This window comes from Pan troglodytes, chromosome 11, assembly GCF_028858775.2.
Source record: "Pan troglodytes isolate AG18354 chromosome 11, NHGRI_mPanTro3-v2.0_pri, whole genome shotgun sequence".
Classification (NCBI taxonomy): Eukaryota; Metazoa; Chordata; class Mammalia; order Primates; family Hominidae; genus Pan; species Pan troglodytes.
This window is the reverse complement of record NC_072409.2, coordinates 14,520,084-14,545,021: the sequence shown is the minus strand read 5'-3', so window position 1 is coordinate 14,545,021 and position 24,938 is coordinate 14,520,084. Positions and strand designations below refer to the sequence as shown.

At 42.8% G+C, this 24,938-nt stretch overlaps 1 protein-coding gene across 17 annotated transcripts in view; it reads right to left on the bottom strand.

Annotated features, from left to right (window-relative positions):
- Window positions 1–20,859, bottom strand: part of DENND1A (DENN domain containing 1A) — a 542,971-nt gene extending 522,112 nt beyond the window's left edge. For 4 of the 17 annotated variants that reach the window (XM_009457264.5, XM_054659070.2, XM_528425.9 and 1 more), the window contains exon 1: window positions 20,622–20,859. In XM_009457264.5, coding sequence (XP_009455539.1) covers window positions 20,622–20,638 — 17 coding nt within the window. In that variant the 5' untranslated portion in view covers window positions 20,639–20,859. Of the gene's footprint in view, window positions 1–13,915; window positions 14,644–20,621 lie in introns of those variants that run through there. The other 13 variants (XR_010148858.1, XM_063788340.1, XM_016961621.4 and 10 more) reach the window with 11 other exon arrangements.
- Between the last annotated feature and the right edge of the window lie 4,079 nt (window positions 20,860–24,938).

Genomic DNA, 24,938 nt, shown 5'->3' with positions numbered 1-24,938 from the left:
GTTTTTTTTTTTTTTTTAAAAAAAGGCCAATGTAACCTTGATATCAAAATCTGACAAGATTACAAAAAAAAATTGTAGCCAAAATCTCTTATGAATACAGATGTAAACATAAAACAAAATATTAGTAAATGGAATATAATAATATCCAAAAAAGAATAGTATAACATGACCAAGTGGGTTTATCCCAGGAATGCAAGGCTGGTTTAACATTTGAAAATAAATGTAATTCACTACATAAAACTGGAAAAAAGAAAAATTATAATCGTCTCAAGAGATGCAGAAAAGGCATTTGGTAAAATTCAACATCCATTCATGACAAAAACTCTCAGCAACGTAAAAATGGACAGAAACTTCTCAAACTGATCAAGGGCATCTAAGAAAAACAGCTATCAACATACTGGTTGACACTGATGAGATGGTAAGATATTAAGCACTTTTCCTCTGAATTCAGGTATAAGACCACTATATCTGTACTCAGATGAACCTATTCATCATATCAGAGGTCTTACCCAGTGAAATAAGGCAAGAAATAAAAAGTATAAAGATCAAAAACTAGGAAGTAAAATTGTCATTCACAGAAAACCTGACTGTATACATATAAAATAAAAAAAAACCTAAAAACATCATTAGAATTAAGTACATTTAGCAAGGTTGCTGGATACAATGTCAACATACAAGAGAAATCTACTGTATTTCTATATGCTAGTAACAACTAGAAAATGACATTTAAAAAGCAATGCCATTTACAATAGTATGGGGAAAAAAATCAAAGAACTACAAATAAATCTAACAAAAGATGTTCAGGACCCTGGACTAAAAACTACAAAATGCTGCTGAAAAAAAATTGAAGATATGTAAGGAGAGATATGTCATCTTCATTAACTAGAAGACTCAATATTGTTAATATCAACTCTCTACAAATTAGGGATGCAATGCAACTCCATCAAAATTGTGGAATTTCACAAGCTGATTATAAAATGTATATGGTCATGCAAAGGACCTAGAATAGTCCCAAACAATTTGAATAACAAAATTGAAAGAATTCCACTATTAAATAACAAGACTTACTTTAAAGGCACAGTAATTAAGATTGCATGGTATTAATGCAATGGAAAGAACAGAGTCCGGAAATACAAATGTATACCTGATTTACAAGAAAGATGCCATTGAAATTGAGTGGGAAAAGAATGGTCTTGATAAATGTTAAGTCAATTGGACAACCACATGAGGGAAGAAAAGGAATTAACCTCGATGTATAACTTACATCATACATAAAAATTCATATGAAATGGATCACATCACGGAACTAAAATTAAAATGTAAAACAAAGCTTCTAGGATAAAACAAACAAAAGTATATTCATGGTCTTTGGTTAGGCAAAGATTTCTTAAACAGAACACATTAAAAAGTAAAGAAAGGAAAGGATCAATAAAATAGACTTAAGATCTCTTGTTAATCAAAAAGCACTATTAAGTGGCTGGGCCCAGTGGCTCACGCCTGTAATCCCAGCACTTTGGGAGGCTGAGGCAGGCAGATCATTTGAGGTCAGGAGTTCAAGACCAGGCTGGACAACATGGTGAAACCCTGTCTCTACTAAAAGTACAAGAATTATCCAGGCGTGGTGGCACACACCTGTAATCCCAGCTACTCAGGAGGTTAAGGCATAAGAATCACTTGAACCTGGGAGGCAGAGGTTGCAGTGAGCCTAGATGAAGCCATTGCATTCCAGTCTGGGCAACGAAGCAAGACTCCATCTCAAAAACAAAAACAAAAACAAGCACTATTAAGTGTAAAAAGGCAAGCTGCAGACCGAAGAAAGATTTTTGTAATACTTATGTCTGACAAAGTACTCACATTCAGTAATATAAAGAATGCCTACCAATCAGTAAGAAAAGAACAGAGAACATAGTGAAAAACAGGAAAAGACCTGAATAGGTACCTCACAAAAGAAGATATCCAAATGGCCAAGAAGCATATGAAAAGGTGCTTAACATGAGTAGTCAGTCATCAGGGAAATGCAGATTAAAACCACAATGAGCTACGAAAACATGACATTAATGGCTAATAATATGGCTAAAAAAGACTAACAATATAAAGTGTTGGATATGAAACAAGTGGAACTGTCATATATAGCTGATGAGGTATGAATTGGCACACAATTTGGAAAACTGTCAGAATCTACTAAAGCTAAACATATTTATAAATTTTGAACAAGCAATTCCAATCCTGGGTAAAAACCTAACAGAAAGGAACACTTTTGTTAACTGTAAGACATCTATAAGAATATTCATAACAACTTTATTCATAATAGCCAAAAATGGGAATCGTACTACGCAGCAATGAAAAACAATGAACTACAATTACATACAACAACACAGATGAATTCTACCAACACAATGTAGAACAGAAGAAGCCACACCCATGAGCATATACTGCAAGATTCCATTTATATGAAGTTCAAGAATGGGCAAAATTGCTACAGTGACAGAAATCAGAATAGTGATTTTTTTTTTCTTTTTTTTTGAGGCGGAGTCTTGCTCTCGCCTAGGCTGGACTGCAGTGGTGCGATCTCGGCTCGCTGCAAGCTCCGCTTCCTGGGTTCACGCCATTCCCCTGCCTCAGCCTCCCAAGTAGCTGGGACTACAGGTGCCCGCCACCATGCCCAGCTAATTTTTTTTTGTATTTTTAGTAGAGAACGGGGTTTCACCATGTTAGCCAGGATGGTCTCAATCTCCTGACCTCGTGATCCGCCCACCTTGGCCTCCCAAAGTGCTGGGATTACAGGCTTGAGCCACCGCGCCCTGCCGTGATTATTTTTAAATAGGTATTGACTGGAAGGGGCATGAAGAGCCTTATACTATGCTGGAGATAGCCTGTATCTTGATCTGGATGGTGATTACACGAGTATATAACCATTAAAAATTAATCAAGTGGTATCCTTAAAATCTGTGTACTTTACTGTATGTAAATGATATAACAGCAAAAAATTTAAGTTTAAAAATATGTGTAATGGCAGAAGAAAATCTACATTAGAAATAACAAAAAACTCCGCACATTACATTTAAGACAAACATAAGATGGTTCTGAAAGGCAGAGAGAGAAGCAGAACAGCTAGTGACCTCAGGACCCAAGGAGTGAGCAGAGATGAGTTCTCTGGGTTTTTCCTTGCCTCATGTATCACATTATTGGAGCCAGAGAAGTCAGCAACCTGGAAATGCCAATTGATGCAGACCCAAAAATGCTCAAACAAAAGCCAGCTTTCTTCTAGCCAAAGGACCAAAAAGGGCAGCTAATAAGTCAAAAAATTTTTTAAGAAAATACTCACCAAACACCACAGAAAACCCTGTCGTCCCACCCTCACCCAAATCCATAAAAGACAAGGAGAAAGCCTAGGTTTCTGGGCTGTGATGAGGAACACCATCCAGCCCACCCCCGCCAGAGTAGTGCTACAGAAAGCTAAGCAGGGAGCTGGGGATTGCATCATCCCCCACCAGGCAGTAACAATGAACCCATCAATGTGGTTTCAGTGGAGACCCTGGACTTCCACCGCCTCTGGCAGTAACGAGGCTCCCCTTTCCCATGTCCACTTGGATCATGTGGAGGAGACCTACCAGAGACTAAGGATTTTTATCACCTCCCAGTGATGAAATGGGACAAGACCACTCCCCTCCACCCCGTGGTGTCTGTTGAGTCCCCAGTGGGAGCAAGAATAAGGCATTACCCCACCCAGCCATGGAGGTTTCCGTGGAGGCCTACTAGGGAGCCAGAACTCCCACCCTACAGTGTAGTAACGGAATCCTTCACCTTGGATGTCAACGGAAGCAGAGTAGGGAACCTGAATGTACACCCCAACTTTGCAAAAGCAAAGAAGAGCAGCCTCCTTCCCTTTCAGAGCAGTGTCAGAGAAAGCCAGACAGAAGACAGTTTAAAAAAAAAAAAAAAAAAAACCTTCAAAGTTCAGCAGGAAATTTTGTCAACCTAGAACTCCATGCCCATACAAACTACTAATCCCCTGGGAGAAAGCAGACATTTTTCAGACATGTGAGAACCCACAGTTTACTTTTTATGTACTCTTTCTGCAAGGGTGCTACTGGGGCTATCTCCTATAAGAACCTGAATATGTACTCCAGAGAACAAATAAAAGCAAAATGATCACACAGGGCCAGGAAATAGTCAAATCAACCTTGAAAAGTGATGAGAGGACATTCCAGGGTTATAACAATAGAGCCAATTTTATAAGGATTTAACAGGAAGGTGGGAGGGAACCATCAGGGGTACAGGGAAGCCTGGAAAAACTGCAAGTATAATTTCAAGTGTGGAAAAAATTAAGGATACAATAAAAGCAAATAATGCAAGAGGGAAAAAAAGATTTAAGAAACTCTGGAAGAGGGAGAAGAAGAGAAAGAATACTGCTTTAAAATATCAAAATCCGACCGGGCATGGTGGCTCACGCCTGTAATCCCAGCTACTCGGGAGGCTGAGGCAGGAGAATCGCTTGAACTCGGAGGCGGAGGTTGTGGTGAGCTGAGATCACGCCATTGCACTCCAGCCTGGGCTCGAAACTCCTATCTCAAAAAAAAAAAATCAAAAGCCAGATATGGACCTTTATTTTCCAGTCTCAGGCACTTTCTGCACTGCAGGCAGCAGTGCAGACATGGTCAGGTCCGAGAACTATACCACACATAACCAGTTCCAAACAGAAATGGCATCGATAGGCCCTGATCATAAAGATATCTTTTAAGCGGGTAGAACCTTAGTTCTTAAGGATCATGCACTTTGCCAAGAAACACAAGAAGGGTCAAAAGACACAGGCCAATAAAATGAAGACCATCAAGGCCTTTGTCAAGCTCAAGGTCTTGAAGGGCACCTGTGTTGGTCTGTTCCCGCCATTGCTATAAAGTACCTGCAACTTCTTTATAGCAATGCCGGGCGCAGTGTCTCACCCCTGTAATCCCAGCACTTTGGGAGGCCGAGGTGGGTGGATCACGAGGTCAGGAGATCGAGACTATCCTGGCTAACACAGTGAAACCCCGTCTCTACTAAAAATACAAAAAAAAATTAGCCGAGCGTGGTGGCGAGCACCTGTATGTAGTTCCAGCCACTCTGGAGGCTGAGGCAGGAGAATGGCATGAACCCGGAAGGCCAAGCTTGCAATGAGCCGAGATCGTGCCACTGCACTCCAGCCTGGGCAACAGAGCAAGACTCCATCTCAAAAAAAAAAAAAAAAAAAAAAAAGAAATACCTGAGACTGGGTAATTGATAAAGAAAAGAGGTTTAATTGGCTCATAGTTCTGTAGGCTCACAGTGCTGGCATCTGCTTCTGGAGAGGCCTCAGGAAGTTTACAATCATGGCTGAAGGTGACAGGGAGCCAGCGTGTCACATAGTGAGAGTGAAACAAGGGAGGGAGGGGGAGGAGCCACACTCTTTTAAACAACCAGATCATGAACTACTAGAGCAAGAACTCAGTCATCACCAAGGGGATGATGCCAAGCCATTCATGAGGGCCCACCCCCACGATCCCGATCACTTCCCACCAGGTCCCACCTCCAACACTGGGAATCACATTTCCACATGGGATTTGGAGGCGACAAACATCCAAACCATCTCAACCTGAGTCCCAAGCTCAGGAGCCATGCTGATTATGACATCATCAGTTGCCAGGTTCTGCTGGCCAAAAGCTAGCACCCAGGCCAAGGCCCCCACAAAGGCTGCAAAGTAGAGGTTTCCATCCTGCCAACATGAGGATGAAAGCACTTGCATGATCTCCTGGGCTGCTCTCTCTACAGGGCTAGTGTACAAATAATTTGCTGTTTTGTACAAATATATGCAAACTTATCCATATATGATGCCAAAGACATTTAGCATAATTTTCAATTCTGGATGGATTGCAAGAAAAAAATTACTGTGACCCTGATGTTATTAACATTCTCCTTCAAATGGGATGAAAATGTTATTTTAGCACCCTACCCGATCTAGTGGAGTTAAATACTTATATTTAAATATTCATAATAACATTCCACTTTTAGAATTAACCAAAATACAAATCACAGAAGATTTGATTCTGGTCATGGATCAAAATTTAAATGACCACATAAATGTTAAAGCATAGCTTTGAAAAGGTAGAAGGAAGAGCTAGGATAATACCCTTCCCCTTACAAAGTGTGAAATCAAAAGACAGTGTTGAGGGTTAAAGGAACAATAAAGAGGTTTAAGTTAATAACCATTATAAAAATTAAAGTAACACAAAATAGATAAAATATCAGATGAGTAGAAGAGAGAAGTACTATAAAGTTACTTGTCTTTCATTTCAAGGAGTTAACAGATACTGTCTAAAGTTAATTAACAGAGAGAGATTTATCTATGGTTATGAGTTAACAACCAGAAAAACTAAAAATAGGGTCAGTTAATAAGAGTCTGTCTCCAAAGAGTGGGACTAGGGAAGAATAGGGTAGAGGATTGTTGCTTATCACAGGCTCTTATTAAGTATTTGATTCGTGACCATATATGTTTGTAACTTTGCATGCACTTGTAACTGATAAAAATAATTTTTAAAGTTTGACAAACACACTCTGTTGATGAAGCTGTATGACAACAAGCATTCTCGTGTGGGAATATGAATTGGCACAATCTCTATGGAGGAGAATTTGACAATATCTAGCAAAATTACATACAAAATTACCCTTTGACCCAAATTCCACTTGGAAAAATCTATTGCAATGGTATAATGGTAAAAATACAAAAAGGTGCATACACAAGACTATTCATTACTGCACCATTTGTAATAATAAAAGACTAGAAGCAACCTAAATGCCCGTCAGTATGAGATGGGTTGAATAAACCATAGTCCATCCATCCAATAGAGTACTATTGCTGTCCTACAGAGAAATGAGGAAGAGCCCCACATTCCCTGTATTTTTCCAGGAGAGACCTCTTTACAGGATATATTATAAAATGAGAAAAGTTAAGGGGAGAAAAGTATACATGGAATGCTATCACTTATCTGAGGGCCTGGCAAGAGGAGATGTGAATATATCTACGTATTTGCCTTTTTTTTTTTTTTTTTTTTTTTTTTTGAGACAGAGTTTTGCTCTTGTTGCCCAGGCTAGAGTACAATGGCACAATCTCGGCTCACCGCAACCTCTGCCTCTCAGGTTCAAGCAGTTCTCCTGCCTCAGCCTCCCGAGTAGCTGGGATTACAGGCATGTGCCACCACGCCCAGCTTATTTTTGTATTTTTAGTAGAGACAGGGTTTCTCCATGTTGGTCAGGCTGGTCTCGAACTCCCGACCTCAGGTGATCTGCCCACCTTGGCCACCGAGAGTGCTGGGATTAAAGGCGTGAGCCACTGTGCCCGGCTGCCTTTTTTGTTTTAATGGAAGGACAAATGAAAATCTAAAATCAAACTCGGTACCTATGTCAGGGAAGGAACATGGTGGTAGGCAGGGATAGAAGTTAGACTTATGAATATGCCTGTTTTGTAGCTTTGGCTTTGAAACAATATAAATATTTTAAGTAATTGTTTTAAAAATCAAATTATTTTTAAACAGTAATTCCAACAGATTAAAAGAAAAAATTATAAAAACCTAACTATGGGCCAGGTGTGGTGGCTCCTGCCTGTAATCCCAGCACTTTGGGAGGCCAAAGTGGGCAGATCACTTGAGGTCAGGAGACCAGCCTGGCCAAAAAAGTGAAACCCTGTCTCTACTAAAAATACAAACATCAGCTGGGCATGGTGGCAGTTACCCGTAGTCCCAGGTACTCAAGAGGCTGAAGCAGGAGAATCACTCGAACACAGGAGGCAGAAATTGCAGTGAGCCGAAATCGTGCCACTGCACTCCAGCCCAGGCGACTGAGCAAGACCCTGTCTCAAAAAACAAAACAACAACAACAACAACAAAAAACTAACTTTGTATTGAGTTGGAGACACAACCACAGAAACAAACCAATTCTACTGACTTTAAAACAGTAATTTGATTACAGTCCTAGTGAAATATATCCTAACGACCCAAAGAACTGCCAAGTTTTAAAAAGCCAAAAACATAACTATTTTCAGTAATCGCATTGTTGACGGTAATGTTAGTGCTGCTGTTGAGCTGTCTAGGTATTGCGGGATAAAGCAAAAGAGTAATGGTGTTGGTGCTGTTGGAAATCAAGACTTTGATATAGGTATGGAAAATTCCAATGTAAAAGTGATGAGGTTAAATAAAACTGCTATAGTCTAGAACTGGAAAAAGCAATATGAACACATAATGCAATTTACCTTTAAAAACACACACACATATTCCCAAATTCTGACCCCTGGAGAATCCTAGAAATTATGACTGACCTGGTAGCAAACCCACCCCATCCCCAAAAGTCCTAAATCCCAGGCTGTGATTTCTAATACTATTTCCCACCAAAAGGAACCAGGACTCCTTAGAGAAACACTGGGTCTGGAGGAGGAAACACAGAAGATGAGCCTGGGACACTCTGTCATACCAAAAGGCAAGGGAGCTATTAGAAACTACTGGGATCCTGGCCAGGAACAGTGGCTCAAGCCTGTAATCTCAGCACTTTGGGAGGCCGAGGCGGGCAGATCACAAGGTCAGGAGATCGAGACCATCCTGGCTAACACGGTGAAACCCCATCTCTACTAAAAATACAAAAAAAAAATTAGCCGGGTGTGGTGGCGGGCACCTGTAGTCCCAGCTACTTGGAAGCCTGAGGCAGGAGAATAGCGTGAGCCCGGGAGGCAGAGCTTGCAGTGAGCCAAGATCGCATCACTGCACTCCAGCCTGGTCAACAGGATGAGACTCTGTCTCAAATAAATAAATAAATAAATAAATAAATAAATAAATAAAAGAAAAGAAACTACTGGGATCCTGTTAAAAGGACTTCAGAGTTCACTTGAAATTCCCACTGGACAAACTGGGCATGGTGGCTCATGCCTGTAATTCCAGCAGTTTGGGAGGCCAAGGCGGGCAGATCATGAGGTCAGGAGATCGAGACCATCCTGGCTAACACAGTGAAACCCCATCTCTACTTAAAATACAAAAAATTAGCCGGGCGTGGTGGCGGGCACCTGTACTCCCAGCTACTCGTGAGGCTGAAGCAGAAGAATGGCGTGAACCCGGGAGGCGGAGCTTGCAGTGAGCTGAGATCATGCCACTGCTCTCCAGCCTGGGCAATAGAGGGAGACTCCGTCTCAGAAAAAAAAAAAAAAAAAAAGAAATTCCCACTGGACAAAGATAGGACAAATTAAACATCAGTGAGGACAGTAACTACAGCAGATTGAAATATAGCCAATAAGTTTAAATACATCCATTTAAAGTGACACTCCCCTCTCTCAAAAATTAGTTACCTTTTGAAAATGTTTAAAAAATTAATAAAATCAAGCATTTACCCTGCCTTTCCTATATGAACTGTATCTCAGAGCAACCAAATGGTTGATATGGAAAAGGTTTCTTTTTACAAGTATCCCAGCTAGTATGAAGAAGAAGTGATAGAAACAAAATATCACCATTTTATAACCTCTAATTAATGAACAGATCAAAGAGAGATAACCAGACATAATGTACCTCTTGATGGAAGTACCTATCACCACTTTTAAAATATTCTTGCCAAGAAAGTGAACTTGAATCTCATCAAGTCACTTAATCCAACTACCAATTTGTAGGAAATAAAGGGGACAGAGGAATACATTAAACAAACCTTAAGGATGCAACGGAAATCATATAGGACAAATAACCCAGTTCTTCAAAAAATAAACTGCATGGGGGAAAAAGACAGCAAATATCAACCAATTGCAATGTATGAACTTCGCTGATTCAAACGAATCCACCGTTTTTTTTAAATTTGACATAACTGAAAAACTTTGAACACTGACTGGATATTTAATAACATTAAAATTTTTTGACCGGGTGCAGTGGCTCATGCCTGTAATCCCAGCACTTTGGGAGGCCTAGGTGGGTGGACTGCTTGGGGTCAGGAGTTTGAAACCAGCCTGACCAACATGGTGAAACCCTGTCTCTACTAAAAACACAAAAATTAGCTGGGCATGGTGGCGCACACCTGTAATCCCAGCTACTGGGGAGGTTGAGGCAGGAGAATCGCTTGAACCCAGGAGGCAGAGGTTGCAGTGAGCCGAGATCACACCACTGCACTCCAGCTTGGGTGACAAAGTACAACTTCAACTAAAAAAAAAAAATTAAAAATTAAATTTTTTGGTTAACTTTTTAGGTGTGAAAATGTTATGTTTTTTAAAAAGAAAATCTACCTTTTAGAGGCACATATGGAAGTATTTAAGAATGATATGACATCTGGGGCCTGGAATGGTGGCTCACACCTGTAATCCCAGCACTTTGGGAGGTGGAGGCAGGCAGATCACTTGAGGTCAGGTGTTTGAGATCAGCCTGGCCAAAATGGTGAAATCTCATCTCTACCAACAATACAAAAATTAGCCAGGCATGGTGGTGTGCACCTGTAATCCCAGCTACTGGGGAGGCTGAGGCACGAGAATCACTTGAACCTGGGAGGTGGAGGTTGCAGCGTGCCGAGATTGCATCACTGCACTCCAGCCTGGGCGACAGAGTGAGACTCTGTCTCAGGAAAAAAAAAAAAAAAAAAAAAAAAGGATGATATGACAACATCTGGGATTTGCTTCAAAATAATCCAGGACTAGAGAGCAGGGGAGGGAGTTACAGTCAGTTATCTATAAATAAAACTAGGTAAAACATAAATTAAGTGTTGAAACTGGTTGATGGGAATTTGGGGGCTCATTATACTATTCTACTTTTATAGATGTTTAAAATTTTCCAAAATAAAGTTTAAAAATAGGTTCAAGCACCAAGAAGAAAAAGAATAAAAAATCACTTTAAGGCCGGGCATGGTGGCTCAAGCCTGTAATCCCAGCACTTTGGGAGGCCGAGGCGGGCGGATCACCTGAGGTCAGGAGTTTGAGACCAGCCTGGCCAAACTGGAGAAATCCGTCTCTACTAAAAGTACGAAAAATTAGCCGGACATGGTGGCAGGTGCCTGTAATCCCAGCTACTCAGGAGGCTGAAGCAGAGGAAGCTTGAATCCAGGAGGTAGTAATTGCAGTGAACCAAGATCGTGCCACTGCACTCCAGCCTGGGCGACAAGAGCAAGGCTCTGTCACACACACACACACACAAAAAACACTTTAAAAAGGCTGAAAAGTAGTACCAGTTAAACAGAGATAAATATAAATTATTTGTATAAATCTTTTATAAAACTGAATAGATTTCCAATATTTATGATAAAGGGAACATTAAGTGGTTTTTTTTACTTCAAGACAGGGTCTTGCTCTGTTGCCCAAGCTAGAGTACAGTGGTGCAATCTCAGCTCACTGCAACCTCCCCTTCCCGGGTTCAAGCAGTTCTCACACCTCAGCCTCCCAAGTAGCTGGGATTACAGGCATGCGCCACCATGCCCAGCTAATTTTTGTAATTTTTTTTTTTTTTTTAGTAGAGATGGGGTTTTGCCATGTTGGCCCAACTGATCTCGAACTCCTGACCTCAAATGATCTGCCTGCTTCAGCCTCCCAAAGTGATGAGATTACAGGTGTGAGCTACCGGGCCTGGCTGGGGACATAAGTGTTCTTAAATGTTATAATTCTAATTGTTTGCACGCTCATCTTACCTGTCTTAGTAGACTATAGGCTTCCTTTCTTCCCAACCAGCAAGAGCAATAGTGCTTTGTATATATCAGCATCTCAATCTTTCAAACAAATTCAGTGAAATACACTACACGTCATCCTAACATTCTTACTGAAAGGAAGCAAATACCTTGGTTTTTAAAAACAAAACCAAAAAAAAAAAAACTGTAATACTATAAAAAGGAACATACTTGCTGTTTTTTAACTTGTTTTTTAACTCCAGGTTGTTCAGACAACTGTGTTTTCTCCTCTCCAAGCAATATTAATGATAGCTGCCATTTACTAAGCAGTCATATCTCCACTGAGAACTAGGCACAATATCTCTTTTAATTATCACAACAACCCTGTAGGTTAATTTATTAGCTTCCTTCCATAAATATTATTTTTTTAACCTGAAGCTCAGAAATTTAGAACTCAGAGGGAGAATGTATAGTTCTGGGAACTCAGTACTCCAATGCTCACGTACCCCTGGCTCCTCTCACACCCCGGAGTTCAAGAACTGCCAGCATGGAGTCAAACAGTATCTTCTCTAGATTGGTTTCCTTCCTTCCATTTATTCATACAGCCTATGCGAGATCAATGCAACACCCTCAAACCTTTCCTGTGGCTAAAGTGAATTCAAAAGGTGGTTTTTCTTTTCCCCCTCTCTAAATCTACCATGAACAGATTTGCCTTCAGCAATTTAGTCCAGCCCACTTCACGTCTTACTTATTTAATAAAGCACACACATTCACTACGGATCCCTCAAAGATTCCTTCCATTCTCAATGCAGACTAAAATGCCTTATCCCAATTATAACTTTTCACTTTTCCTCAGAAAAGCAAACATATAACCAGTCCTCACCTCACAAATACTCCATTTGTAACATAACTCTGCTAACCTTGGCAAGTCATCTTTGATTCTTCTTTTGCCTCTTACATGTAATTTGTCACCAAGTCTTGTCATTTCTACTTAAAATCTCTCAAAGCCATCCTTTTGTTTTTTTTTTTCTTTTTTCTTTTTGAGACAGGGTCTCACTCTGTCACCCAGGCTGGAATGCAGTGGCGTGATCTTGACTCACTGCAACCTCTGTCTCCTGAGCTCTGTGGGAGCTCAAGTGATCCTCCCACCTCAGCCTCCCAAGTAGCTGGGACCACAGATACATGCCACCACACCTGGCTAATTGTTGTATTTTTTTGTAAAGACAGAGTTTCATCATGTTGCCCATGCTGGTCTCAACTTCCTGGACTCAAGCCATCCACCCTCCTTAGCCTCCCAAAGTGCTGGCATTACAGGCATGAGCCACCACGCCCGGCCTGTCATTCCTTTTCTTTACACTGCCAAAACCTTGCTCTGGACCTTGATCTTCAGCAGTAAAAACTATTTACACAGTTCCACAATCCAGTGGCCTCCCATTTTTTCCATGCATTCTTCCTATCAGTAAAAAAGTGAGCATACATCTGATAAATATCCATAAATTATAATAATGCTTACTATACTAACACATACATTAAAAAATACAAAAACAAACTTTGAAGGTTGATATAAAAATAAATACAATTTCTAACATATTCTCACGTTCCAATGCGTCATCTTGTAAAAGCCAGAGATATCACTGTTCTAAACTGCTGCTGCCAGGGTAATCTACCTAAAAACCCAAATCTGATCATGTTACATCCCCAGTTCAACCCTTCAATGGCATCATATCCCACTGGCACATGCCTACTTCATCAACTTCCTCTCCTGTAATCTTTATCCTTATATCCTGTATTTCAGCTTTACCTTTTATCTCCCCATGACTTTTGCATACACAGTTCCCTATATCTGGAATGCCCTTGCCCTTAACAGTTACTGATTTGTACATAACAGTATCTTGAAGAGGGAAACACATTCTAAATGTCATAACCAACGTCCAAATGAACTTTTGGAATGTCACCTCTCTTTTCTATAGGAACATATATGTATTTTAACATATCTTTTCTTACTTTATTTGGCTCCTTTTCAAGTCCTGAATACTCGGAAAGAATGGGTACGGATTCCAAAACAAGTAGAGAACAAAACAACTTCATTTTGTTTATTTTTCTTCCTTGTTTATCTTTCCATGTCCCCACAAAGCCCCTTTAAGCAAAAAGGATGTTACGAACCCAGAGATTAGTTCTCCCTAGGGCCAGGAAAAAGGCTGGACCTTTGCAACTGCAACCGGAACTCCAGCCAGGAACTTACACATATTTAATAACTGAATGCAAACATACTTTCCTAGAGCAATACTCCAGGTCTTACCTTCTGTTTCAACCTTCCTATCTGCTGTACAATTCCCTCTAAGTTGACTACAATGGCTAAGAAAAGAGTGATGGAGTAGCACCAACATGTTTTCCAGAAAAGTCATGAAAATTCAAGTGGCTGACTCTGAGCACTAATGATGGAGAGCTTGGTCTTCAAAGAGACTTTTATTCCACCACTCCAAGTCTTTCTACATTCTCCTTTGCGGACTGGGAGGACAGCACTGTGGCGGAGAAAGGGAAGAGGGGAATAGGCATTAGAGGAAGAAGGCCTGGAAGGAAGTCACATTCCAATTCTTGGTCTCATCACAAAGCAGAGAGATACGTTAGTTGTGCTATACAACAGGCCTCAAGAAAAAGCAACCTTTTTGTGTATTTTGGCAATGGGATCCTTTAAAGAACAGTCAAAACAAACTGGAGCAGAGCTATCATAAGCCAAGACTGCTCCTCTATTCTTGAAATGAGATCGGTTTATCCTCACTTTCAAGTCATATAACTTCCACTTGTCTTCCTTTGGTAATCCCCCTCCATTCTCCAAATCTCCCCTTTCTTTCAGTTCAAGTTCCAACCTCTTCCTAGAAACCTATCTCCATCTACTCTGATCTTTTCTATGTAACTCATTTGGGCCAAATCAAAACCACAATAAAATACCACTTTACACAAAGTGGTACAGCTGCTTTAGGCAACAATTTTAACAGTTTCTCAAAATGTTACATAGAGTTACCAAAAGATCCAGCAATTCCACTCCTAAGTATATACCCAAGCGAAATAAAAACGTATGTCCACACAAAATGTTCATAGCAACATCATTCATAATGATGAAAAGGGGAAACAACCCAAATACCTAACAACTGACAAATGGATGAGTAAAATGTGTTATGTCCATACAATGGAATATTATTCAGCAGTAAAAAGTAATGAAACACTCATGCATGCTCCAACATGGATAAATCTTGAAATCATTAAGTGAAAGAAGCCACGCAGGAAGGGTTATATATGATTCTATTTATTAATATATGAAATGCCCATAAAAGGCAAATCTATAGCAAGTAGATTAGTGATTGCCTAGGACTGAAGGGTTTGGGGGAATGAGGAGTGTCTAACAGGCATGGGGTTTCTTTCTGGGGTGATGAAAAAGTTCTGGAATTAGTGGTAATCAATCACCCTTGTGAATATACTTAAAACCACTTAAAAAAGTAAATTTTAGGGCTGGGCACAGTGGCTCATGCCTGTAATCCCAGCACTTTGGGAGGCCAAGGCAGTCGGATCATCAGGAGTTTGAGACTAGCCTGGCCAACATGGTGAAACTAAAAATACAAAAACTAGTCAGGCATGGTGGCAGGCACCTGCAGTCCCAGCTACTTGGGAGGCTGAGGCATAAGAATCACCTGAACCCAGGAGGCAGAGGTAGCAGTGAGCCAAGATCACACCACTGCACTCCAGCCTGGGGGACAGAGTGAAACTGTCTCAAAAAAAAAAAAAAAGTAAATATTATAGTATGTGAATCTTATGTTGTAATCTTATAAGATTCACATACTATAAAATTTCGTATCTTAAACAGTTTTCAGATTACCACAACCTACAAGGCCCTGCCCAGGTTCTCTCCCTCTGACCTCACCACAAGCCTCTCTGCCATCAGTCACTACTCAAACCCACTGGCCTTCTGTCCGTTCCTGAAATATGCCTAGGGTTTTCTTGCCTCAAGGCCTGGAATAAAAAGTCTTGCCTAGTCTCTTTAGGTGACTAATACCTCCTCATCCTTTAAGTCTCAGCTCAAATGTCATCTCCACGGTGAGGCCTTCCCTCGCCACTCTATCTAAAATAGGACAGTCGCTCCCATCATTTTCTCTGAGGCATCTCATGTGCTTCCTTTATAGAACATCCACATAGCTTTATGTGAATTCACCTGGTTTTTTTAATGTCAGGTCCACAAGACTGTATGCACCGTGAGGAGTGAATCTGTATTATTCACCATCGTAATTCCCAATGTCTAACACAATTCCTGGCATTTAAGTGTCTAATAAATGGTAATATTTTTATTTCCCTAATATGCCATGTCCTCATATGTACTGCTCCCTCTGCTGATACCACCACCATCACTACTGCCTCTACTCCCTCTGCTAACCACCCCTACCTATCTCTCAGCTGAAACATGATCCCCTTGGTAATGGCTTCCTTTCCTGACCCTCCCTCCTCCCCAGAAGACAGTCTCTCCTTCACTTACTCACCTATTGTCACCAGTGGCATCTCCACCATTGCAATTAACTTATACTGTATTATACTTGTGTTTTTGTTGTTGTTGTTGTTTTGTTTTGTTTTGGTGGGGAGGGAGTCTGGAAGGGATTGTTTTTGTTTTACATTAGCGTCCACTACTTTAGAAAGCCTTAAAGAAAAATATTTGTTCATCTTTGTGTCCCCAGTACTTAGCACACTGCCAGGCACAGTATTGCCACTAATTATGATAATAATGGCTAACATTTATTGTTTAATACGTGCTTAATCTTCTTAGTTCTACAGTAGGTAAATGGATGAATAAATGGATAAATTTCTTGGTCACTAACCTCACAGAGGTCACAGTTTGACAGGGACAGAAGACAGGTATACAGGCTAATGTAGAATAATCACCACCACAAGGCCAAATTAGTTGCCCTGCCCTGTTCCTATGCCTCAAGTCTTAGAGTATGCTTTTCTCTGAGTCCATAAATGTCACGTTTCTTCAAACTCACTTAGAAAACTTCCTTCGATTACTTACAGCCCACTTCCTGCACTTGGTGCCTGGAAGCAATTTCTAGGATGTCACCACAAGCAATATTAAACTGCCACATAGTTTCCTGCTGTGTGTCTGCATTATCAGTTAAATTGCTTCATATTAACCACATTCCAGTCCACTGGGATCATTCAAACACTAAATAAGATTTTAAAATACCTGTTGAAGATTGTCAGTTACCACTGCTCCTTTTATTCTTCTAGATAAATGTCCATACAGACGTAACATTTAGGTTTCCAGGGTGCTACCTGCATACTGGTGACCTTCTCTTTTTTTGTCCATTAAATGTTGATTTGAGGCAAGACAATGTTCCTTTATTAAAATAAACATGAGGCTGGGCACGGTGGCTCACATCACACCTGTAATCCCAGCACTTTCGGAGGCCAAGGCAGGCAGATCACCTGAGGCTGGGAGTTCAAGACTAGCCTGACCAACACGGGAGAAACCCGTCTCTACCAAATAAAGAAAATTAGCCAGGCATGGTGTCTCATGCATGTAATCCCAACTACTGGGGAAGCTGAGGCAGGAGAATCGCTTGAACCCGGGGGTTGGAGGTTGTGATGAGCCAAGATCATGCCATTGCACTCCAGCCTGGGCAACAAGAGCAAAACTCCATCTCAAAAAAAAAAAAAAAAAAAAAAGAACTAAATAATCTAGTAAAAGGCCTGCCTAAACCATATAATTTGCCTTAAAAATTTATAAAATATAAAACTTTTCTTCCTCAAGGGTTTTTTTTTTAACTCGATAAACACTCAACTCGGTCTTAATTAGAATCTTAATGTAGATCCTAATGTATTTCTTAAATGCATTCCATGAACTCTTCTCAAACAACCATGTGCCAGGCATTGAGTCTGACACAGGGAACTCAAAGATAAATAAGACAGTCCTTCCTCTCAAGAAGTTTATGTCCAGCATGGTACGGGAGACAGACAAGAAACGAGATTCAGTATTGTGACTGCGATAAACACAAGGGGCCACAGAAACACGGATGAAGGGCACCTGGCCTAGACTGGAACAGGAGGGGGTGGGGGTGGCAACAGGAAACTGGCATCAAGGCAGGCGTCTGGGGGATGGCATCTGATCTTAGGCCTATAAACTCCCATTCTCTCATTTGAAAAATGTGGTTAATAAATAGCATCGCCACCACTGGACAGTAGTGAGGGTTTCATGAAATGGTTCACATTAAGGATTTCCACGGTACCTGACAGAGATTGTGTTCAACCAGGCTTAAACTTAAAAGAGAAGTCTGATCAAACACGAAATCTCAACACCTGTGCCTAGCAACTCACGTGCTTTACCACTGATCCCACAACAGACACCAGCTTCACAATTACACACAATATTGTTTTAAATCAACTTTTATTTTTTAATAATGAGACAATGTTAAGCCCTACTCTGCATGTTAACAGCCTAATTCCTTGGTCATTAAAATTTTCTTCTCCATTACCTTAAACATACCTTTCTCTGACATTTCTAATATACAGTAATGTTCTTAGTCTTTTGATACAGAAGGTGAAAAAAAAGAAAAAAACCTAACAATTACTGAGTTTTTAACATGGACCTGACATTTACATTGATACCGTGTTCAATGCTCATAATAACCCTACAACCTGGACACAGTCCTCCCCATTTTACCTTCAGGGAAACTGAGGTTGAAAAGGCAGTCTGTGTAAAGTTTCATAATTAGCATTAAAAAGAGCTGGAATTTGAACCTAGACCTGATTCCACCTAGTCAACTGACTTGCTGCATCAGAGATAAGCAAGAGAAAACAAAAGGAACCCCTCCCCCTTGTCCCTACCTCCAAGACTATCCTATTCAATGGAACCTGCACACTTAGATTTCACCACAGCCAGGAGAACACCTTGAACGCCCTGCCAGGAGGGAAAGCCAGCCAGTAGTAACCAAAGCTCTGTCTTCTCCAACAACTAGAGAAGCACTTAAGTGGGTAATTTCCTGTCCATCCCCATTCCTAGCTACAGGCAGAAGTTGCATAATCAACAGTCACTATAAATCACAACTACTTTTCATAACTTCTCTCTTCATATTCTTTCGGTTTCACCACAAGCTAACATATTTCCCAAGCCTAAGTTTTTATCACAGAGTAGTCTAGTTTCAAGATCAATAAGGCTATTCTTCATACTCATTTCACGCTTAATACAATTCCATGCCTTAGTAAATTCCCTAACCCAAGTGCTCAGAATTAGCGATGGGTTCCACAAAACACATTTGAGAAATGTATTTGTCAACTTGCTACCTTGGAGAGCAACAGAGAGATTTGATGGCTAGCCATCTGAACTTTTACTTGCTGGATTTTAATACTGGTTCTGACACTCACTGCTTCATGTCAGGCAAGTTTCTGAACTTTTCTGTAACAAGAAGGGTAAGTGTCCTCACGCATACTCTGCAACTCTAAGTTGGCTTCTGGAAAGTGTTTCTAAGTGCTATTGAAATCCAAGTTTACAACTCTTACTTGGAAGCAGGAGCTAAACTTGAGTGCCTCTTTAATCCCAATGTTTCACAAACGACATCTTTTTACCTCCCAAGCCTCTCAAGCTCTTGTTTGGAGCATGCTTCTAACTTTTTTCTCATTTCCACAAAAATAAAGATTTAACAGAGTGTTCATGCGACTCTTCCATTTTCATTACCATAAGCAAACTTTTCTAGTTTCATTCAGCAGATGTCTCAAGGCTGCTGCAGCGCATCTCATACATATTTTGTAAATGAGAAGCCTAACCACACGGGGGACTGCAAGGCTGGGCAAGGGTCACACTGCACGGGCATCACCTGGACATGAGATGCAATGTTTGAATAATTATTAGTTTCACCCTTAAGGCCCTTCTCCTTTCAAACTTCCCTAGTACAATTCTCAAAATGCTGAAATAAACACATTCCACAGACTTTCCTGTAAGAGGGTTTAAAGTGTCCTAGGAAAGTTGTTTTACAGAAAAGCCTATGCTGTCAACTTTGCTTTTTAATGCCCTTAAACAATTCTATTAATCACAGAGGAAAAAGTGAACATTTGTTAGTAATTAGAGATAAAACATCTCCAGTTCTGGGGCAGAGGAAGGGAGAGGCCACAAGAGGACCTGGCTGGGAGGGGAGATAGAGTCGAAAGCCACACACCCAAATTGGACCGCTTAAGAGTTGCACTTTCCAAAGTCAACTTCTAAGTCTACAAGGACAGCAACAATGTTTCAGTGGATTCTGAAGTTACATGTATCAACAATTTCCCCGGAAAGCTAACCCTCCACCGGGAACTCCAGGTGAATGAATGAGTGAGGGAATTCGCCAGATTGAGTTACAAAGCCTTTCCAACGATTATCAAGAGCAGGTGCTCGGTTACAACACAGAGGTATCCTCCTTCACAGCCTTTGGACCTTGCTGCGTGGAGATTTTCACAGATAAGAGGGGGGAAATAGAGAGACAGGCCTTCCTCCCCGGCCATCCACACCTTAGGTGGCCACACCATGAGCGGCCCCTCCCTCTAAGAACCTCACGCGACTTCTGTGGGGGCCGCAGGCCTCAAGCGGCCAGGCTGCAACCTCTCCGGACCTGCCAACTCTCAGGGGCGCCCCAAACATGCCCAAACATGGGGAGGTGCTTCCGGGGCTTTCCCACTCCCCTTCCCCACAGTTGAAGGACAATTTTCAGGGGCTCTCCGTAAACCCGGGGAGGGGGCCGCCCTGTAATCTCAGCTGTTCCGACCCCCAGGTGAGGAGGGGGCACCTGGCCCCCGGCGCCCTGCCATCCCACGCGCACCCCGCCCCCGCGCCTCCCTGGATCGCCATAGCAACAGTCCCCCTCCCCGCGTGACGCCGGCACGCGGGGCGCCCCTCTGGTCTCGGCAACAAGTCCCCCGCGCGGCCCGCGGCCTGCAGCCCTGGCCCGGCCTCGCCGCCCCGCGCCCGGCCCGGCTCCGCCCGGCCCGGCCGCACTCACTTGATCCTGGAGCCCATGGTCCCCGGGCCTCCTCATGGGCCCGCGGGCCCCGCTCGGCGCTGCGCTGCCCGCCCGCCCGCGGCCGACCGGCCTCCCTCTGGCGCTCTCCCCGCCCCTTCCTCCCTTCCCTCAGGCTGGGGCCCGCCCGCTCGAGGCTCGCTCCCTCGCCGCCGCCGCCGCCTCCAGGGGTTAATGTACTCGCTCCAGCCGGGCGAACGCCATGGTCGCCGGCGCGCGTGCCCGGCGCGCGCCGCCCCCTCCGCCTCTCACCACCGCCCCTCCCGCCCGCGCTGCCGCCGCCGCTGCCCGCTGGGGCTGCTGGGAAGTGTAGTCCGCTCGCGGGGGCGGGGCCGTGGCCGGTGGGGGCGGGGCGGGAGCGCGGTCACCCGCACGTCTCCCAGGGCGCGGGCCCCGGAGGACTCTGGCGTTCCTGTGCAGGCCCTTACACATCTACACCCCACTGCGCCCCGCTGGAAACCTCCACTCACAGCCGCCCTGAAGAGACCCTAATCCTCTCATGGAGACCCCCAGCCCTCCCGATGAAACCGCCACCCATCCTCCCCTTGGAGGCCTCCCACCCAGCCCTTCTAACAGAGAGCTAATCCCCCGCCCAGGCCTCCATGAAAACACGTTTTCCCTTTAACATCCCGCACCTTCCAGTAAGTCCCGTGCAGAACCTCTTCTGCATCACACCGTCCACTTCCCCATCTGAAGGCCTTTCCTCTTCCTTTCCCCTTAGAGCTTGAAGGAGACCCCACATACCTACAGGAAAGCCACCTGGAGGCTTCGTGGACCCACGTGGTGGCTCAGCTCTGCCCTCCCCCTGAGGACCTCTGCCTCCCTTTATCAGCCGTTTTGGGAACTCCAACATTGAAGCCTCCTGTTAACACAACAGTCCCTGATAGAGATTAACTCAATGCAAATGAAAGGATTTGAGAGCCGAGATCACCGGCCTGCTACCTACCCCTGCTCCCCCTTGGGATTCACTTCCATGAACACCTCAATTTCATCCCCCTCGGGGCTCACTTCCATGAACACCTCAATTTCATCCCCTCTAGGGCCAGAGGGATCATAAAGGAAGCAATAATCACAGCTACCATTAGCCACCCTTTAATGAGCGGGTGAGTGCCCTTTCTGCATCAGACACAGTATTTCCGTACATCATTAGTGCCAATCCTCACAATAATCCTATGTTCATCTCCCTAATTTACAAAGAGGAAACTGAGCCACATTCCCAAGATCACATAACTAGCAACGAGTGAAGAAGCCAAGATTAGTGTCCAGACTGAATCATTCCAGACACCTGTGACATTAGTCATGCTTTAAGGTGGCACCTTAGGCCACAAGTCCAAAGACACTTTTAATATTAGGCTTTTTTTCCTTTTTTTTTTTTTTTCCAATTTTCTGTCCTGAAATGCCATTCATCACTTCTGCCATTTCAGTTCTTATAAATGCATAGAGTGCCTCCCCACCCTACCCCCACCCCATAGCCTCTATGTAACTGGTCCTGCGTCCTAGCTCCCGGCCAGGCTGGGAGCAAAGAAAGCAAGAAGATACGTCGTAGAAGACTTCTTCTGTTGGAGTCACCTTCTGAATAAAGATAGTTTCTCCCTTTTGCCTCTGCCTTGAGGTTGTTGAAGTCAAAGGGTAAACTTTTTAAAATTAAAACCAAAAAAAAAGTGAAAATGTCCAAACTGTCATTTTGAATTTAAAGTCTTATGCACCCAGACACCAATACCGACTTGTAAACACCCCCAGGAGCAAATCTCTGCTAGACAGGCAGGAGCTCTGTGGTGTTTATTCACCTATGAAACTTCTCCAAGGAACAGTTGTTATCAAGATCTTCCCTGGAATGGGCAGCCAGTTCAAAAGCTCTGAGCAGGAGACTATAAATAAAACAAAGTTATTGGTGGAGGGCAAAGCTGGCTGCTTTTCAAAGGAGGTTGTAGCCATCCTGGCCACAAAAATGTCTGGGTGCCTGCTGGGTGGGGTGTGTGTGTGTGTGTGTGTGTGTGTGTGTGTGTGTGTGTGTGTTGGAAAGGGAGGTAGAAGGTGGGGATTATGTGTCTGCTCAGGTGGCCTCAGAGACAGCAGGGTGGTCTGAGGAGAAAGCACTGGACTGGGAGTTAGGAACGTGGCTTCTAATTCTGGCTTCAGCATTGACTGGCAGATTTTATGCAAATGATTAGACAAGTGTATGTTTCAGTTTCCTCCCCCGTAAAATGGGCATAGAGAGTGATGAGAAGCTTCCATCGTAAGAGCGAGTGTAACATAGGAGCAAAGAGCACAGGCTCTAGAACCAGACTGCCAGGGTTTAAATCTCAGCTCTACCTCTTACTAAATATATGGCCTTGGGTGAATTATTCCTTCTCTGTGTGTCTCAGGTTCTCTGTCTGTAAAATGGAAATGGTAATAATAGACCTATTTTAGTGAGTTGACACGAGGATTAAGTGAGTTAGTGACATTTATAAAGTATTTAAACAGTGATTATCACATATTAAGGACTCAAAAATTAAAAGCAACTATTATATACAAAACACTTAGCACAGTTTGGCTTTTATTATTAAAATTAATAAGGCAACCAGTGGCCGGGCATGGTGGCTCACACCTGTAATCCCAGCACTTTGGGAGGCCAAGGCGAGTGGATCACTTGAGGCCAGGAGTTCAAGACCAGCCTGACCACCAACATGGTGAAAACCCATCTCTACTAAAAAATAGAAAAAATTTAGCTGGGTGTGGTGGCATGTGCCTGTAATCCTAGCTACTCAAGAGGCTGAGGCAGAAGAATCGCTTGAACCCAGGAGGCAGAAGTTGTAGTGAGCCGAGATCACGCCACTGCACTCCAGCCTGGGCAACAGAGCAAGACTGTCTCAAAGGAAAAACAAAGGCCAGGTGTGATGGCTCATGCCTGTAATCCCAGGACTTTGGGAGGCTGAGGCGGGCAGATCACGAGGTCAGGAGATGGAGACCATCCTGGCTAACTTGGTGAAACCCCGTCTGTACTAAAAAAAATACCAATAATTAGCTGGGCGTGGTGGTGGGCACCTGTAGTCCCCGCTACACGGGAGGCTGAGGCAGGAGAATGGCATGAACCCAGGAGGCGGATTTTGCAGTGAGCCAAGATCATGCCACTGCACTCCAGCCTGGGCGACAGAGCAAAACTCCGTCTCAAAAAAAAGTACCCGGATCCGTGGCTTGTTCCTGTAGTGCCAGCTACTCAGGAGGCTGAGCCCAGGAGTTTAAGGCTGAGCCTAGGATTTTGAGGCTGCAGCACACTATGATCATGCCCATGAATAGCCACTGCACTCCAGCCTGAGCAACATAGCGAGGCCCCATCTCTGAAATAAATAAATACATTTTGTAAAAGTGATCAACATAATAATAAAGAGTACCATGCTTGGATTCGGGAGACCTGAGTTCTCAGCCCAACTTGTTTGTTCACATTCTGTATCAGTTAGAATTCAATTCAACTGTAAATGATAGAGAAATGAAATAACAATTGTTGAAAAAAATAGAATTTTATTTCTCTTTCACATAAAGTCTGGCGATTAACATTCCAGAGCTGGTATGACAATTCTATAATTAATGGAGACCCAGAATTCTATCTTATTGCTCTCCGATTCTCCAAAAAGAATTTCCACCTCATAGTCCAGGATGGCTGCTTAAACTCTAGCTATCAAATCTGCAGCCCAGCCTGCAGGAAGGAAGAAGGAACTGTCCACGTCAAACTCTGACCTTTAAGTGTACTTCCCAGGAATTACTCACACCACTTCTATTTACATCCCAGTGGCCAGAATTTAGTCATGCAACCACACCTCACTAGAAAATACAGCCTTTATTCCAGACAACCAGACAATAAGGTCCGCAGCTGAAAGGTAGGGAGAAGGGAATGGCATTTCCAGGAAAGAAGCGGAGGATAGATATTGCAAGACACCCAGCAGGCTCAGCCATGCTTGGCTATGTGATTTTGAGCAAGCCACAGATTTGACCAAAATAAGAGAATCAGGCCAGGTGACCTCCTTCCAAAGTCCTTTTGGGTTCTAAAGTTCTATAATTCAGTGGCTGATTGATTTTATAATTCCTTTAAACCTAGGTGAATCTGACGTCATTCAAATGAAATGAGACCTCTGTGCCAAATACGTGCCATAATCAATTGTTGGAATGTAAATCTTCCGGTGAAGAGAAAGGATTTAGGAACTTTGCCTTCTTGACTGTTGTCAAAATAGGCTAAGCAGATCTAGCAGATAAAAGTCCAACGGTAGGGATGATACCACCTGCATTGACACTTTGATGCTCCTCAGTTTCCAAGCTTGCTCT